Below are 15,717 nucleotides of genomic sequence, written 5' to 3' on the forward strand. Positions count from 1 at the left end.
CAGTAAATTTATGATTGCATTTTTCTTTTGCTCATATTGTTCCCCTTAACTAGAAAGCCCTCCCTGTCTCCTTTACCAATTCAGTTTAATTCAATTAATTCAACAAGAGTTTAATGAAATCCTACTAAACACTAGCCACTAGAGTTAGGCAATAAACAATGCAAAGCTAAAAAAGGCATCAACCTTACACTCAAGAATTTTACAATCTAAGTAACTTTAATGTCCTAATTCAAATCCTACCTCTTCAGCGAATCCTTCCCAGGCTTTCCAGTCCATGAGGACCTTTCTTTTTCTAATTCTTGAAGCACTCAATCTCTTCTCTACCACAGACCAAGTTATAAACCATAGGATTTGATTAGAAACTATTTTATTGTAGTGTGTTTTTGTTGTTTCATAAGTTATAAAAAATATAATTGGTTTGTTATTTATTACCAACTAAATTATAGGTTCCTTGAGTATAAGACTATGTCTTTTAGCTCCTCTATATGCTCTCAAAATGCCATGTACACTGTAAATACTTTAAAAATACTTTATTTTACCTCTTTTATAGATACATGATAAATCTAACTATACTGGTGTGCTAGGCATTTCTCTATTTAAAGTAAAAATAAACCATGTAATCCCTGGAACTCTCAAGGCTAAAACCAGTTTTTAACTTCTTAATAAATAACAAATAAACCAATTACAACTTTTTTCTCCTTTCTCGTATATAGTCAACATCTTTATGATAGTCATGCATCACTTAACAACAGGTATACGTTCTGAGAAAAGTGTCATGTGATTTTGTCATTGTGTGAACATCATAGAATGTACTTACACAAACCTAGATAGTATAGCCTACTATACTCCCAGGCTATATGGTACTAATCTTATGGGACCACTGTCATATATGAGGTCCGTTGTTGATCAAAACATTATGTGGTACATGACTGTATATCAAAACTACCAATTAATTCAATCACATGGTCAATGAAATAAATACTTGACATAAAAACAAAAACTCCAGCTTTTTATCTGAAATTTTCATCTTTTGACTAGCTGTGGAAGGCTTTTTTTTTTTAAACACAGTCCAAAGTTTTCTTAAATTCTATCATTAGTTAGATCATCCTTCTGATTTCTAAAATGTCTTCAGGAAGGCTTAATTTAATACAATTGTGATATGTTGTAGACACCTTGACGAGGAAAGACTCTCACCCAAAATCTGTTTTGGATATTGAGACTGTTGACACCATACACACCCCAAAAGAATATAAAAAAGTTTATTACTCATATAATAAGGTTTTCTGGGGAGAGAAGGACAAGTTTCCCAAGCTAGTCTGAAGATGGCTTGAGAGAGCAAAGAAAGGAGACTGGCTTTGGGTTTTTACAGTGGTTAGGCATGGGTCCAGGGCAAGAATTCCTATACATGGTCTGAACCTCCCACTGGAGCCAAAGAAGGGAGCATCTGGGCTTTCTTATCAGCTTGACCAGATGGGGCAGAAAGGGAAAAAGACAGGGTGAGGCTTAAAATCTGTCAGCAATCACAAACCAAAATACAGAGTCAGATTTTTTATTACTTGATAACTGAATACAACTAATTTAAAAAGCACAAAATACAAAGATATTGAGCAATATGTTTAGATAATTTCATCGAATTTTAAATATCTTCATTTAAGCTATATAATTGACAAGTAAATACCGTAGATAAAACAGAAACGTAAATCTTTTGTTGAAGACAAGAAACAAAATTTTAAATGTTCTTCAAAAAAGTTTAAGCAAAAATATATATTAACAGTATTACCATTAATACAACAAATCAACTTTCAGAAATTATTATAGCCCTTCACATTTAATTTCCTTCTATTAAAGATATTAGAATAACCAATAAAATTAGAATTTTACCATTTGTTGTATTAGAAGAAAATAACATATTTTATTCACTATCAATAACATAAATTCTTTGATATTATTATTAAAGTACCACTCTGCATACTGCAACAGTGAAGCATAAGTGAAACACAATAATTTTAAAAGTATTTTTTAGTAGCTAAAGTACAAGTACACCTCATTAAAGTACACACTAATTCTGCACAATTACTTCTGCATTGCTAAAAGGTCTTCTCAGGGCCTGAAGGAGTTCTTGTTCTTATCAAAGCACCTAAATTACTACTACAATTAAACTTAGGTTCTGGGAAGAAGCAGGCATAACATTTACAATAAAGATTAATGGAAAAAGCATCAAATTCTATTAAGATTAATAAGAGTTCTGACTGGATATGGCTTGCAAAATCAAAACCAAATTAATAATTATAGCTAATGCCATGCATAAAAACAAAATTAGATGACATACACTTAATTTCTTTCAATATTTAAATAAATATAATCAAATAATGTAACTATGGGAACCCATTATTGCTTTAATCAACAAAAGAAAGTAGTCTTCATATCTTAAGTAACGTAAATTTAGACAGAGCAGTAAAATAATTCAAGAAATTAGTAATTAGTTCAAAAAAAAAGTAAATTGGGTTGTATTTTGTGAGGAAGATGAGAAACCTTTTACAGAAGAAGGTGTTGAATTTTGATCTTGTTCAAATGAAAACGGAAAACTAAAATCATCTTTTCCAGCTCCAAACGTATGAGTAGAAGAATCTGATGGAAAAGAAAATGTAAAGGCATCTTCTCTTTCTGGTTTCCCAAATAAGTTTCCTGAGGAAGATAAATATTAAAATATCATGCTATTCATGTTACATAATTTGCATAACCTACTGAATTATAGTATATTGCATACAATAAATAGGGGAACATTGAATTATTTATCTATTAAGCAGATATTTAACTGTATTCCTCTTTTTTTTTTTGATTTTATTTATTTATTTTTTTCCCCCAAAGCCCCAGTAGATAGTTGTATGTCATAGCTGCACATCCTTCTAGTTGCTGTATGTGGGACGCGGCCTCAGCATGGCCAGAGAAGCGGTGCATCGGTGCGCGCACACTTAACTGCTAAGCCACGGGGCCGGCCCAACTGTATTCCTCTTAATGTGCAAAGTATTGTCCTTGGTACTATGGAAGGTTAAAAAATTCAAACCTAAACCTTACTTTCAAGTAATTTAAACTCAAGTATATAAAGAACTAGTATACAAGGTAGAAAGAGGGGTAAAACACCTCAAATGAAGAGAATAGCACAGAGGCAAGAAATAGGCATACATAAAAGTACAAGAGTAACAGAAATCAATTCAGATTGTCAGGAGTACTGAGAAATAATAGAGAGTTATTAAAAGGGAATTAATGAAGATGAGCTTGGAAAGATGGCTGAATGTCCAACTATAGAATCTGGACCTTATTTGGTAGGTAACAGGAAGCCATTAGAGTTTTCAAGCAGAGATATGGCAGGATTTGAACTGCTTTATAAGGATTATTCAGGAGAGAATGTGTGGGAAGGCTGGAATAGGAGAGTGTCTAGAAGTGGGGATAACGGGAAAGAGATGATGAAAATTTGGCCTTACCTACATTCGCAGCAAACAAAATGGAGAAAGAAATGTTGGATCTGAGAGATATTGCATAAATTAAACTTATTCAACTATTATTTATTAACTACACTATATAGTATTCATGGCACTGTTCAAGGAAATTGACAGAACAGTGAAAAGAGTTCTATAGTTTTAAAAGGAATTTTTGAAATCAACTTTACATAAAGAATTAGTTGATGATTCTCATAATTGCCATTAAGAAAAATTATTATTTTTCATTCATTATATTATTTAAGACTCTAAATATAAAAATATATTTTCAACATTTTAATTATAGTTTTTAATTATTATTAAACAATTTAAAATGTACAGAAATCCAAAGACTTACTTGAAACAAGTCTTTTAACGCATCTATATTTTTTCCATAGAAAGCTAATTCAAGTAGTATATTAAGCAAAATAATTTATTTTGCGCCATTTTGAAATTTCATATATTTTTAAACATCTCAGTTATTGCACCCTAAATAAAGCTGAGCCAACCAGCAGTAGGGTAGGTGGGTGGGTGGATGAATGGACGGATGGACAGAAGGATGGACTGATTGATTACAAGATACTTAAGTTCTTCCTCTCTTCCTTTTTTAATTTATTTTTCCACTGACTTAAGTACACATTCATAAGACTTAACCAAAGGAAAATAGCTATAACATAGCTTCTAGATCCAGAGAGAACTAAAATCTTGAATCTCTTTTTGAATAAATGAATTTGATGGTTTTTTTTATTTCAGAAGAAAAGAAGTTCAAAAGAAGTCTCCATAAAACTCCTATTCTTGTTGTAAAGAAAATAATAGATTACTGTGCAAGGCAGTAGTCTTGGTGCTGTAGTGAATTCAAATGTAAATAAAAGAGTCCCTCCCCTCAAAGAACCTGTGATTAGAAGAGATTTTATACATATTCATAAATAACCACAGATGGTAGAATGTAAAAAAGAAGAGACATTCACAAAAGCGAAGACGAGATCTCAAAATGGAAGGTTGAAGGGGGAAATAAAAGATTTATGGATGAGAACTTGGTCTTGAAAAGATGGTTAGAAAGAGATGGAAGTTGAGAATTTCAGGAAGAAAAATGCAGGTTAGAAAGTGTGGGCATATTTGGGATGCCATGAGTTCTTCAGTCTGGCCAAAGCATAGATTATTCTTATAACAGAAAAGGCTTAAAAGGTATATTGGAGCTAGGTTAGAAAATTAGGAGCATAATTGATACTCCATGGGGAGCTGAAGGTATTTGACTAGGGCAGTGAAATGGCCAACATTACATAAGGAAGATTAATTGGGCTGTGATCTATAGCTAAGGTAAAAGGATGAAAAGACCAATTATGATGTTACTGCAATAGCCCAAGTGAAAGGTAAAAAGAGTTTGAAAGATAATGGTTTCAATGAAAACAGAAAAGAAAAAGAAATAAATATTTCAGAGAGAGAACTGATATGACTTGATGACTAGCAGAATGTGGTCACAGGCACAGAGAGAAGTTATAATTATCACCGATGTTCTGAGTCTTGGCAACTAGAGTAATGGAGATACCATTAGGTACATTAGAAGGAGAACAAGTTTGATTTCAGATACGCTGAGTTTTTAATGTCAACAGATGTCTTAGATATCTATTACACCATCAGAAATAAGGTCCTAGAGTTAGGAGAAGTGAGGGAGGGAAGACATGAATTTGGTTATCACCTGTACTATAATATTTGAAAGCACTGAAGTGAATGAGTGTCAAATGAATGAGAGCATCAAAGGAGAAATGTAAATAGATTTAACATTTTAGATGATGGACATTTAAAGAATGTCTACAATTGATAGATTTGTTTTGATCTCATAGCATTAAATACCATTGACGACAATTCCAAAATCTATGTCTCTACCCCACTGAATTCCAGATTCATATATATAATTTCTTACTTACTTTTATTTAGATATCTAATATAGGCTTTTCAATGATAACACTTCCAAAACTAAACTCTCAGCTCCTGTCAATCTCAAAGTAACTTCTATAGCCTTCCATATTTCAATAAATGGCAACTCCATTCTTACAGTTATTCATGTCAAAAATCTTGGCATCATCCTTGTTTCTTTCTCTTAATCCTTACATCCAGTCCATAAGCGAATCCTTACAACTCTATCCTCAGAAAACTTAATGATCAAAATCGGACCTCTTCTCACCACTTCTAATACCACCATCCTCACCGTCATCAAATTCTCACCTGTAATCAATCTCCCTGATTTCACCCTTGTTTCCACGCAGTCTGTTCTCCACATAGCAGCCAAGTAATTCTTTTAAAATCTGTCAGATCACTTCAGTCCTTTGCTCAAAACTCTCCAATGGGTTCCGATTTCACTCAGAAAAAGCCCAAAGTCCTTAATGATCTAAGGGCTCCATATGGTTTGCTCCCCCTCCAACCTCTCTGATTTAATCTCCTACCAGTTTCTCCTTCCTTATTTGATTCCAATCATACCAATTTACCTACTGTTCAATGAACATGCTGAGCATGCTCCCACCTTAAGGCCTTTGCACCCTCTGCCTAGAACACTTATCCCGGTAGCTTGTACCCGCACCTTCTCAGGTCTCTGCTTAAATGTTGCCTTTTAGTGATGCCTTCCCTGACTTCCTTGTAACACAGCAACCATCTCCCCAATCCCAGTGCTCCCTATTTCCCTTACTCTGCTTTACTTTTCTTCATAATATTTACCACCAGTGAGTAAAGAGTTAACATCAAGCCTGTGATGATCCAGGCCCACCTGGAACAATGACTTTGGAGTCTCACTTCTCACAGCACTGTTTTCTTAGAAAATACAGAATTAAGGTAAATGTAGAATGTTGTGTCTGCCTAATTTACTGTGTGGGACTGCACCTGAATTAGAGGAGCTGTGAGTTAGTATACAGGCCTTGGGCCTCATGGTTAGAATGGTATAAAAGACTGGTGGGAAGCTGAGGTTGCAGCTGTTGCGTGTCAAGATAACCTACATGCATCATCATGCCTTTTGTCCATATCAGTCTTACATGTCCCACATGGGTAAGGTGGCAAAAGAAAGCTTATTACTTGGGCAGCTGGTGGGCCTCTCAATGAGATAAAGATACTGCACATGCTGTTATCTCCTACCCTGCATCTTCCTATAAAGCTAAGTAAACCTCATATTAGATTAAAATGTGAGTCTGACTGCCAATTCAAACCCATATCAACTGTTGTTTAGTGCTCTAATATATTATATAATCATTTATTTGTCTATATTCTTGTTCACTATTCTATTACCAGAGCCAAAAGCAGTAACTGATATAAAATATACATATTTTATACCCACATATATATTTATGTTGAATAAATTAATTCTTCAATGGATAAAAGAAGAAAGAAGATCCAATAAAAAGTAAGCATGAGAGAGAGAGGAGGAAATCCAAAAACTCTAGAAAGAAGATGGGAATAGTCAACTATATCAAATGTTGCAGAGGCTGAATATGATAATAAGTACAAAATACCCATAACATTTGATCATTTGGAAGTCATTAGTAATACTAAAGAAAGGCAAGTTTCAGTCAAGTAGTGAAAGAAGAAACTAAATTGCTAAAAAAAAAAAAAATAATCAGTGAGTGGTACAGAAGTAACAATAATCTTTAAAGAATAAACTGGATGCCTAAGAAAATCAATTAGAGAGAAACTAAATACAAAGGGGTAAAGTTGGCATGTTTTTATATGTAGGAAACTTCAAATCACTCACCAATTTCTTTTTGTGATGAGAGAGGATTTAAATTTCCTGCAGAACGTTCATTAAACTGAAAAATAATTTTCATTAAATATTACTCATGAAATCAGTATAACAGTATATTTATATTTGAATCTAAATTCTAATTCTTCTAATAAGCATAATTAGAGTAGACAAAATGGCAACGATCTACATAGCACACTATTGTACTTAAAAAGAGATCTATCTTCAAAACCCATCATTTACTTATATTAAAATACGGCTTGATTCTGGCAATAAAATATTAATAGTCAATATATATTGTACTAACGATGGTTCCTACTTTGGAATATTAATATAATCTAAAATTCTAACAACTTTTGCTTTATTCTGAAGTCCCTTTACAAATCAGGTTCTTGGTATTGTTTTCCTGACTATAAAATACTGTTATGCTCAGATTTACATTTCTTTGACAATTAATAAGGAAAGCTATTTTTCCCAGAGATTTTATAAGTTACTTAAATTTTTTTTCAGTGAATTATGTATTCACCAAATGAACTTTGTTCATATCTCTACTGAGGCAGTAATTTTTCTTATTGGTACCTATAAGCTCTTTATATATTAAAGATATTAATTCTTTGTCATATTATTGCAAATATTTTATATTACTATCATTTTACCGTTAAAATTTTTTAGAAGTTTAAATTAAATTAGAAGTTTAAATTTCATATGTAACCAAACCCAAACTTCAAACTCTTTTTTTTTCCTTTGAGCTCTTCTACTGTTTTTTATGCTCAGAGAATCCTCCTCCTAAGATCCAGTAAATATTCACCTATATTTCTTTTGAAATATTTTATGGTTAACACTTTTAATTTAATGCATCTACTGGTGTACAGTGTAAGATAAGTGCCTAATTTATCCCTATTAATTTGTGGTCCCATCTTTATCACATTCTGAATTGTTTCAAGACCTTCTAGCCCGTACCACTGATCAGTCTATCAATCCTTGTACCATTATCACACTATTTTGATTGCTCAAGATTTACAGGATGTTTCAATAATTAGAAAGTGAAGTTCCCCCTCACCAGTTTCTATTTCATAATAATCTCATATTATTAATGTCTGTAGGATCCATAGTGGTACCAATATAGGTATCTTTCATTCCTAATATAGGTAAATTGACTTATCTTTTTCTTTGTCAGTCTAGTGAGGAGTTTATAAATTTTGTCAATTTTTTTCAGAGAATGATCTTGGGCTTTGTTAATTTTCTCTATTGTTTGTTTTCTATTTCATTGATTTCTCTTTCTTATTTTTTCATTCTACTTACTTTCGGTTTACTTTCTTCTTTTTCTAGCTTTTTAAGGTAGAATCTTAGGTCACTGATTTTAGACCTTTCTCCTTTTCCATTAATTTAATTATTTAAATTATCAATTAAATTACTTAAAGCCATCATTTTGCTCTGGTTTTGGCAGCATCCCACAATTTTTGATATGCTGAATTTTCATAATCATTAATTTCAAAATCTTTTCTAATTTCTCTCATGATTTCTTCCTGATCCATGGCGTAAATATTTAGGAGTTTCCTAACATCTTGTTATTGATTTCTAATTTAATTCTATTGTGCTCAAAGAACATACTCTGTATTATTTCAATCCTTTTAAATTTATTAAGACTCCTTTTACGACCCAGAATATGGTCTTTCTAGGTAAATGTACCATCAACAGTTGAAAAGAGTATATATGTTGCAGTTGCTGAATGCGGTGTTCTATAAATGTCAATTAGGTGAAAAGAGTTGATGGTATTGTTCAGATTTTATAAAAGATCTTTATTGATTGTGTTGTCTACTTCCATCAACTGCTGAGAGAGGGGTGTTAAAAATCTCCAACTATGTTCATGCTTTTGTCTATTTCTCCCTTTAATTCTATCAATTCTTGTGTCTGTATTTTGAAGCTATTATTAGGAGCACACACATTTGTCATTGTTAATCTTCCTTATGAACTGACCTTTTATCCTTATGAAATGTCTCTCTTTATCTCTAGCAATATTCTTTGTCTTGAAGACTACCTATAATGATATTAATATAGCCACTGTAACCTTCTTATGCTTACAGTTTTCATGATATATCTTTTTCTATCCATTTACTTTTAACCTGTCTTTGTCTTTATATTTAAAATGTGTCTCTTGTAGATAGCTTATAGTTGGGTCATGCTTTTTATTCATTCTTAGAATCGCTGCCTTTTAATGGAGTGTTTAGCCCATTCATGGTTAATGTAATTGTTAAAAGTTCATATTTTAGTCTAATAGTTTACTATTTGTTTCCTTTGTGTTTTGTTACTCTGTTCCTTCTTTTCTGCCTTATTTTGGGTTAAGTATTTTTTAGAATTCCATTTTAATTTATTACCAATATTATTTTTGAACATTTTCTTGATTATTCTTTTTTTTTTTTTATAATTTTATTTATTTATTTTTTTTCCCCCAAAGCCCCAATAGATAGTAGTATGTCATAGCTGCACATCCTTCTAGCTGCTGTATGTGGGACCCGGCCTCAGCTTGGCCGGAGAAGCGGTGCGTCAATGCGCGCCCAGGATCCGAACCCGGGCCGCCGGGTGCCATGCACTTAACCGCTAAGCCACGGGGCCAGCCCTTCTTGATTATTCTTGATCAGAAAACTTAGTAATTATTTGCCAGTCTCCTTCCCCAACCCCACCACTACAAAAACAAAACAAAACAAAAAATTAAAGATAATCTTGCCAGGATTCCAACTAGATTCGAATTGGATTACATTTATAAATTATTTGGGAAAGAAATACATATTTACAATATTTTCTTCCTATACAGTTACTTCATACATCTTTTTCTTCAATAATTTTTTTTTAGTAATTTTTGCAGTTTTCTTTATCCAAATGTATGTGTTTCCTGTTAAGGTTACATACATGTATTTTGCATTTATATTACTATTGTAAATAAGAATTAAGTAACTGTAGTCTATTTTTTAACACCAAGCACACACCTTCTAAGAATTACCTGTTTTTTAAATAAGCATTTAAATAAAAATTGACAAAAGTTGAAGACATGAAATACTATGAAATGTATATAGTTCTATATCATCCATCAATAAATTTCTAATTTCAACAATTTAACATAAGGTGGGGGATGTAGGATGTAGGTCTATATAAAATTGGCTAAATATGACTAATTTAAATGAGCAATAACAATATAATACCTAATATTATATTACAAATATAATTTCTACTTATTACAGCATTATTAAGTGGTTAGACCTTTTCTAAGTGCTTTATGTAAATAAATTCATCTAATATTCACAAACCCTAAGGTAAAAATTATTTTTCCATTTTACAGATAAGAAACATAGTTATATACCCCAAATACCAAGTATCCTGGTTTCAGAGCGTAGTCTTAACCACTACACTATGCTGTCTCTACTGATCACATAAAGCATGTTTTAATTTTCAGTTTCAATTGCTAAATACAGAAATAAACACTTTATCATGATTTCTATCACTGAACAGTAGAAATCACTATTAAAAGGAAATTATTTAGGTCTTTTAAAATTAACCAATGATAATGCTGCTACGTACATACATGTAGATGAAAAGACCAACTAATAACCTGGAACATTTTTCACACTGAGACTATGTGGAAGTTTGTTTAGAAGTTAGACACATGAACTATAAAGCCAAATTAATTTTTAAACTGCCTTTAACTACAATTTAAATCATTTCTATCCTGAGATTCTTTTTTTATGAATAGAGGTCAATTTAGGGCACCTGAAGTTGAAAACAAAAAGATAATGGGGAAACTTTGCTATACTATCAATACTCAGAATTTTTTAAAAAATTGCCTGTTTTGTACTCTCCTCCAAGACAGTTTGGTACAAAAGAATTAAAGTTACTTGAGGTTCCAGTAGACAATTTTTCAGAAATAAAACTTTAGCTTCTCATATTACCTGATCTGATGAGATTTCTGAATCAAATATAGGAGAATCAAATAAATTCAATCCAGGTGATCTAGAAGTATAACTCATAAGAAAAGAAAATCCAGGGGATTCCTTTTGTGTTTGACCTTCAGGTATTGTATTTCTATTTCTGTTACAGAGAAATAAAAAATCATCAAAATGTTAAAAATCTGTTATTAAATATTGCAGACTGGTAAGTACCATAAGCAATGGCATAGAGGTAAGAATTAGCACAGTAGGGATGGGGGGATGTAATTATTGAAGTGACAAACCTATGAAGAAAAAGATGGTTTTGGGTGGAGAATAATGTTAAGTAAAGTAGACCAATCAATTATGGAATAATAATAATGAATTCCTACTGAGAATATACCGTCAGGCTCTAGTCTAGGTATTTCCATTGGCATTAACTTACTTATCCCTCATAATAACCCTATGAAATAGGTACTATTATTATCACCTCCATTCTACAGAAGAGGATTTTGAAGTATAGAAAGGTTAAATGATTTGCTCAAAAGAACTTAAGTGCCAGAGTTGGGATTTGAATGCAGCAATCCAGGTTCAAAACGTAAGCTCTTATCCTTGATGCTACACCGTTCCCAAGATCTTGAAAGCCATTCACAAGATTTTAGTCTTGATATGAAGCCAGCCATTACAGATTGTTGCAAAAGGGAGTTACTATAAGATGATTTGAGAAAAGTAATTAGACAAGACATTATAGAACCTAGTGGTTAAAAGCATGGATTCTGGAGGCAGAACTGCCTGGGTTTGAATCTCAATTCTATCACTGACAAGTTGTATCACCTGTGATTCTCTTTCCTCATTTATAAAATAAGAACAATAATGTAACTTACATCTCCTAAAGTTGTGGTGAATATTAAATGAGTAATATTTATAAAATGCTTAGACATAGTGTTATATAAGTGTTTGTTAAATGTAATAGAAGTCTGAAGATACTTCCATAACTACCTCCATGACCATTAATAAGTCACTTAACTTTACAGATCAGTTTTCTCACCATAAAGAGAGGTTTTGGCATATGATTGCCACATCCTTTTACAGTTCTCAGATTTGATGATGAGTTCCACTTTGAATGTGCTGTGTTTGAGTCAACAGCATGACATTCATATATATACAACTCCTACTGGCAATTTAAAATACAGAGGTAGAAGACAGGTGAGAGATCCCTGATGAAGGAAATCTGACATATGTTTTAGAGGAATCTTAAGGTTTCAGCATTGAGGAAGGGATTGAACTAAACAAAAAGGTTAAATAAATGCAGCACTATTGGGGCTGGCCCGGTGGTGCAAGCGGTTAAGTACGCGCGCTCCGCTGCGGCAGCCCGGGGTTTGCCAGTTATTTATTATAAATAAATAAATGCAGCACTATTTTCTTGGCTGCAAACTACAAATCCGTGGTCACCAAAGTTAAATAATCATGTTAGAGATATTTACGGCTACCAAGGTCACTTAACAGAATGACAAGTCTTGCTTTAGACACTATAACATAAGGAAAAATGACTGCTGAAACATTATTTGATGATGTCCACAATCTACCATATGTGATAGTAGGTTGACATTTTAAATTTTTGCATATTTTTTTAATCCTTTTGAAAATCTTAAATCTATATACTATCACACTGGATAAGCACTCAGGATCTATGCCATCTACAGCTAAATGTTGCAGGAAAAATGGGGAAGAGGGTCTATGAAACAAGAATGGCAGAATTTTTTTTTTCTTCTTCTTCTTCTTCATTTATTTGCTATGGAAGATTCGCCCTGAGTTAACATCCACTGCCAATCTTCCTCTTTTTTTTTTTTTTTTTTGTATGTGAGCTACCACTACAGCATGGCCACTTGACAGATGAGTGGTGTATGTCTGCGCCCGGGAACCAAACCCAGGCTGCTGAAGCAGAGTGTGCCTGACTTAACCATAAGGCCACTAGGGCTGGCCCTGGCAGAATGTTAATAATTGTTCAAACAAGGTGATAGGTACATGGAGGTTCATTGTACTAGTTTCTTTCTCCTTTATATATTTGAAATTTTCCACAATAAAAACCTTTTTAAGTTACACGTTTTAGGCATTTTACTATTCCTATCAATTATTTACATCATATAACTCAGTATGTAGATTCTTTCATTATAATTATTATTTTGTGTGCGTGAGGAAGATTAGCCCTGAGCTAACATCTGTTGCCAATCCTCCTCTTTTTGCTGAGGAAGATTGGCCCCGGGCTAACATCTGTGCCCATCTTCCTCTACTTTATATGTGGGACGCCTGCTCCAGCATGGCTTGACAAGTGGTGTGTGGGTCCGTGGCCAGAATCCGAACCTGCAAACCCTGGGCCATCGCTGAAGCGGAGTGCGCGAACTTAATTGCTACACCACCTGGCCGGCCCCTTTCATTATAATTATTAATTAAACTCCCGAATTTCAAATGAGGGGGGTTTATGGAACACTAACTTCTCCAAAGATTCAGGTGTTTTCACAGCTTCTGGAGTTCTTAAAAATGAAGGAATTTCAGGAGTTAATGGAAAATTCTCAGCCTTTTCCTCTACTTCATCACTATTATTTTCTATTGGCTTTCCAAAATGTTCTGCATATAGAACCTGCAAATTCAAAGTAAGAGAAAACTATAAAGATGAATGTTATTGCATTAATAAACTCACAATTGTAAAAATGCTTGAGGTGGAAAACACCGTATTAATCTAAGATGTTATCATTTCATAGATAAAACAGGCAAAATAAGAATAATTGGTGAAAGGGGTACCAAAATATATCTGCTAAAAAAATGGAAAAATAATTAATTTTTCATTATCTAATTTTTCTTTTCTTCCCAGATCCGCCTCTCCTACTCACAGCTGAAAAGGTAAATGGTAACCAGAACACACTCACATTGATGAAAAATGGTTAGAAGTGATTTTTCTTTTAAAATTTCCACATCGTGCTCTGTGTCAAGAATTGTATATGATACCTCTTGAAAGGGAAAAGTAATTTATTTCTAAGCAATCTTGCTCTCATTGGTTATGTTCTTTGCACTTTTTGCCCTTACAAATTCATTATACTATGTTCTCTGCAAAGATTGAGAAACTGAATACTAATTTTTCTTTATATCATTTTCTAAGCTAGGAATGTGATTTCTCAAATATGTTTGTTATACCAAATCCCATTGCAGAAACAATTTGGGTTCCTCTACCAAAAAAATTAAAATGTGCTTTTTACCTGTATTTATTTACAGCAGAATACTTCTATGTTTTTTCTCTTGTTTTAACCCTTAGTAGTATGGTAAATTCAACAGGCATTGTCTACATCTATCATCATTAAAGCTTTCCACTTTTAAAAAATATTTCAGAGATAGTTTTGGGCAAATACTGGTCTTGAATTGCCTTGGGAAATCACTTAATCTTACCAAACAAAATTGTTTTCTTCAGTCATGATTTAGTTGTGGTGTCAATATATATAGTCAGTTATTAACGACAACTCTTTTTGTATGTTTTCACATAAACTTTCTGTGGCTTCACTTTTTTTTTTAATGCTTTTAACTTTCTTTTGTTTTTTTGGTGAGGAAGATTAGCCCTGAGCTAACATCCATGCCAGTCCTCCTCCACTTCATATGTGGGATGCTTCCACAGCATGGCTGATGAGCGGAGTAGGTCTGCTCCCGGGATCCAAACTCCACGAATCTGGGCCATCGAAGAGAAGTGCACGGAACTCCAACTACTTGGCCATGAGGCTGACCCCTGTGGCTTCATTTTTCAAATTAAACTTCTCTAAGGGATACAATCTGTAACACCATAACAACCTGATTACCAAGCTAATAACATCTAGACCTCAGATAAATAATCTTCATTATACTAAATCTGAAATTAAAATGGAAACACAATATTTTAAATTGGAATATTTTGCTTAAAAATTAGAAAGCAAACATTTGACTTACTTGTGAGGTACCTTTTGAGTCTCTTAATTGTCTTACTGTCCCTTTATCTCCACACTCAGCATCTGTTTGTTATATGAAAACAATTTTTTTCTTTTTGCAATTTCATTGTAAAGAAAACATATTAGCTGTACCACATGAAATTGTCAATATTTAAATGTTTTTGACCTACAAAAATGGCAATTTAATATAGATCAATCCAATACATAAAGATAAGAGAATAAAACCTATTTGAAAAGTTTAACAAACAAAATTGTAAAGACAACACCCACGTAACCACCACCCAGGTAAAGAAACAGAACATTATGAGTACTCCAATAGGCCCCATATTCCCCATATCCTCCTCCTGAAAGGTAACCACTATCCTGACTTCTGTGATAATCATTTCCTTGATTTGCTTTATATAGTTTTATCACCTAAGCAATATAGTTTATTTTTCCTGTTTTAAAATGTTATATGATGAAATAATAATATATATGTGCAGTGTGTCTTGCTTTTTTTTGTTTAGTATATGCTTGTGAGATTCATCGGTATTGTTGCATATAGACATAACTTGCTTACTCTTACTGGTGTAAAGTATTCCATTGCACAAACACATATCTATCCATTTTACTACAAATGAGCATCTGGGGTGTTTTTG

The 15,717-nt window shown here is 32.9% G+C and overlaps 1 protein-coding gene across 1 annotated transcript in view; it reads right to left on the reverse strand.

Moving 5' to 3' along the window:
- Window positions 1-2,245: 2,245 nt before the first annotated feature.
- The window catches only part of C24H14orf39 (chromosome 24 C14orf39 homolog), a 50,356-nt gene continuing 36,884 nt past the window's right edge, over window positions 2,246-15,717 (reverse strand). The window contains exons 14-18 of the mRNA XM_058567056.1: window positions 15,081-15,142; window positions 13,607-13,752; window positions 11,139-11,277; window positions 7,210-7,264; window positions 2,246-2,685 (exon numbers count right to left, since the gene is read on the reverse strand). Of these exons, the coding sequence (XP_058423039.1) occupies window positions 2,480-2,685; window positions 7,210-7,264; window positions 11,139-11,277; window positions 13,607-13,752; window positions 15,081-15,142 (608 nt within the window). The 3' untranslated portion in view covers window positions 2,246-2,479. The remainder of the gene's footprint in view (window positions 2,686-7,209; window positions 7,265-11,138; window positions 11,278-13,606; window positions 13,753-15,080; window positions 15,143-15,717) is intronic.

Source organism: Diceros bicornis, chromosome 24, assembly GCF_020826845.1.
Source record: "Diceros bicornis minor isolate mBicDic1 chromosome 24, mDicBic1.mat.cur, whole genome shotgun sequence".
Lineage (NCBI taxonomy): Eukaryota > Metazoa > Chordata > Mammalia > Perissodactyla > Rhinocerotidae > Diceros > Diceros bicornis.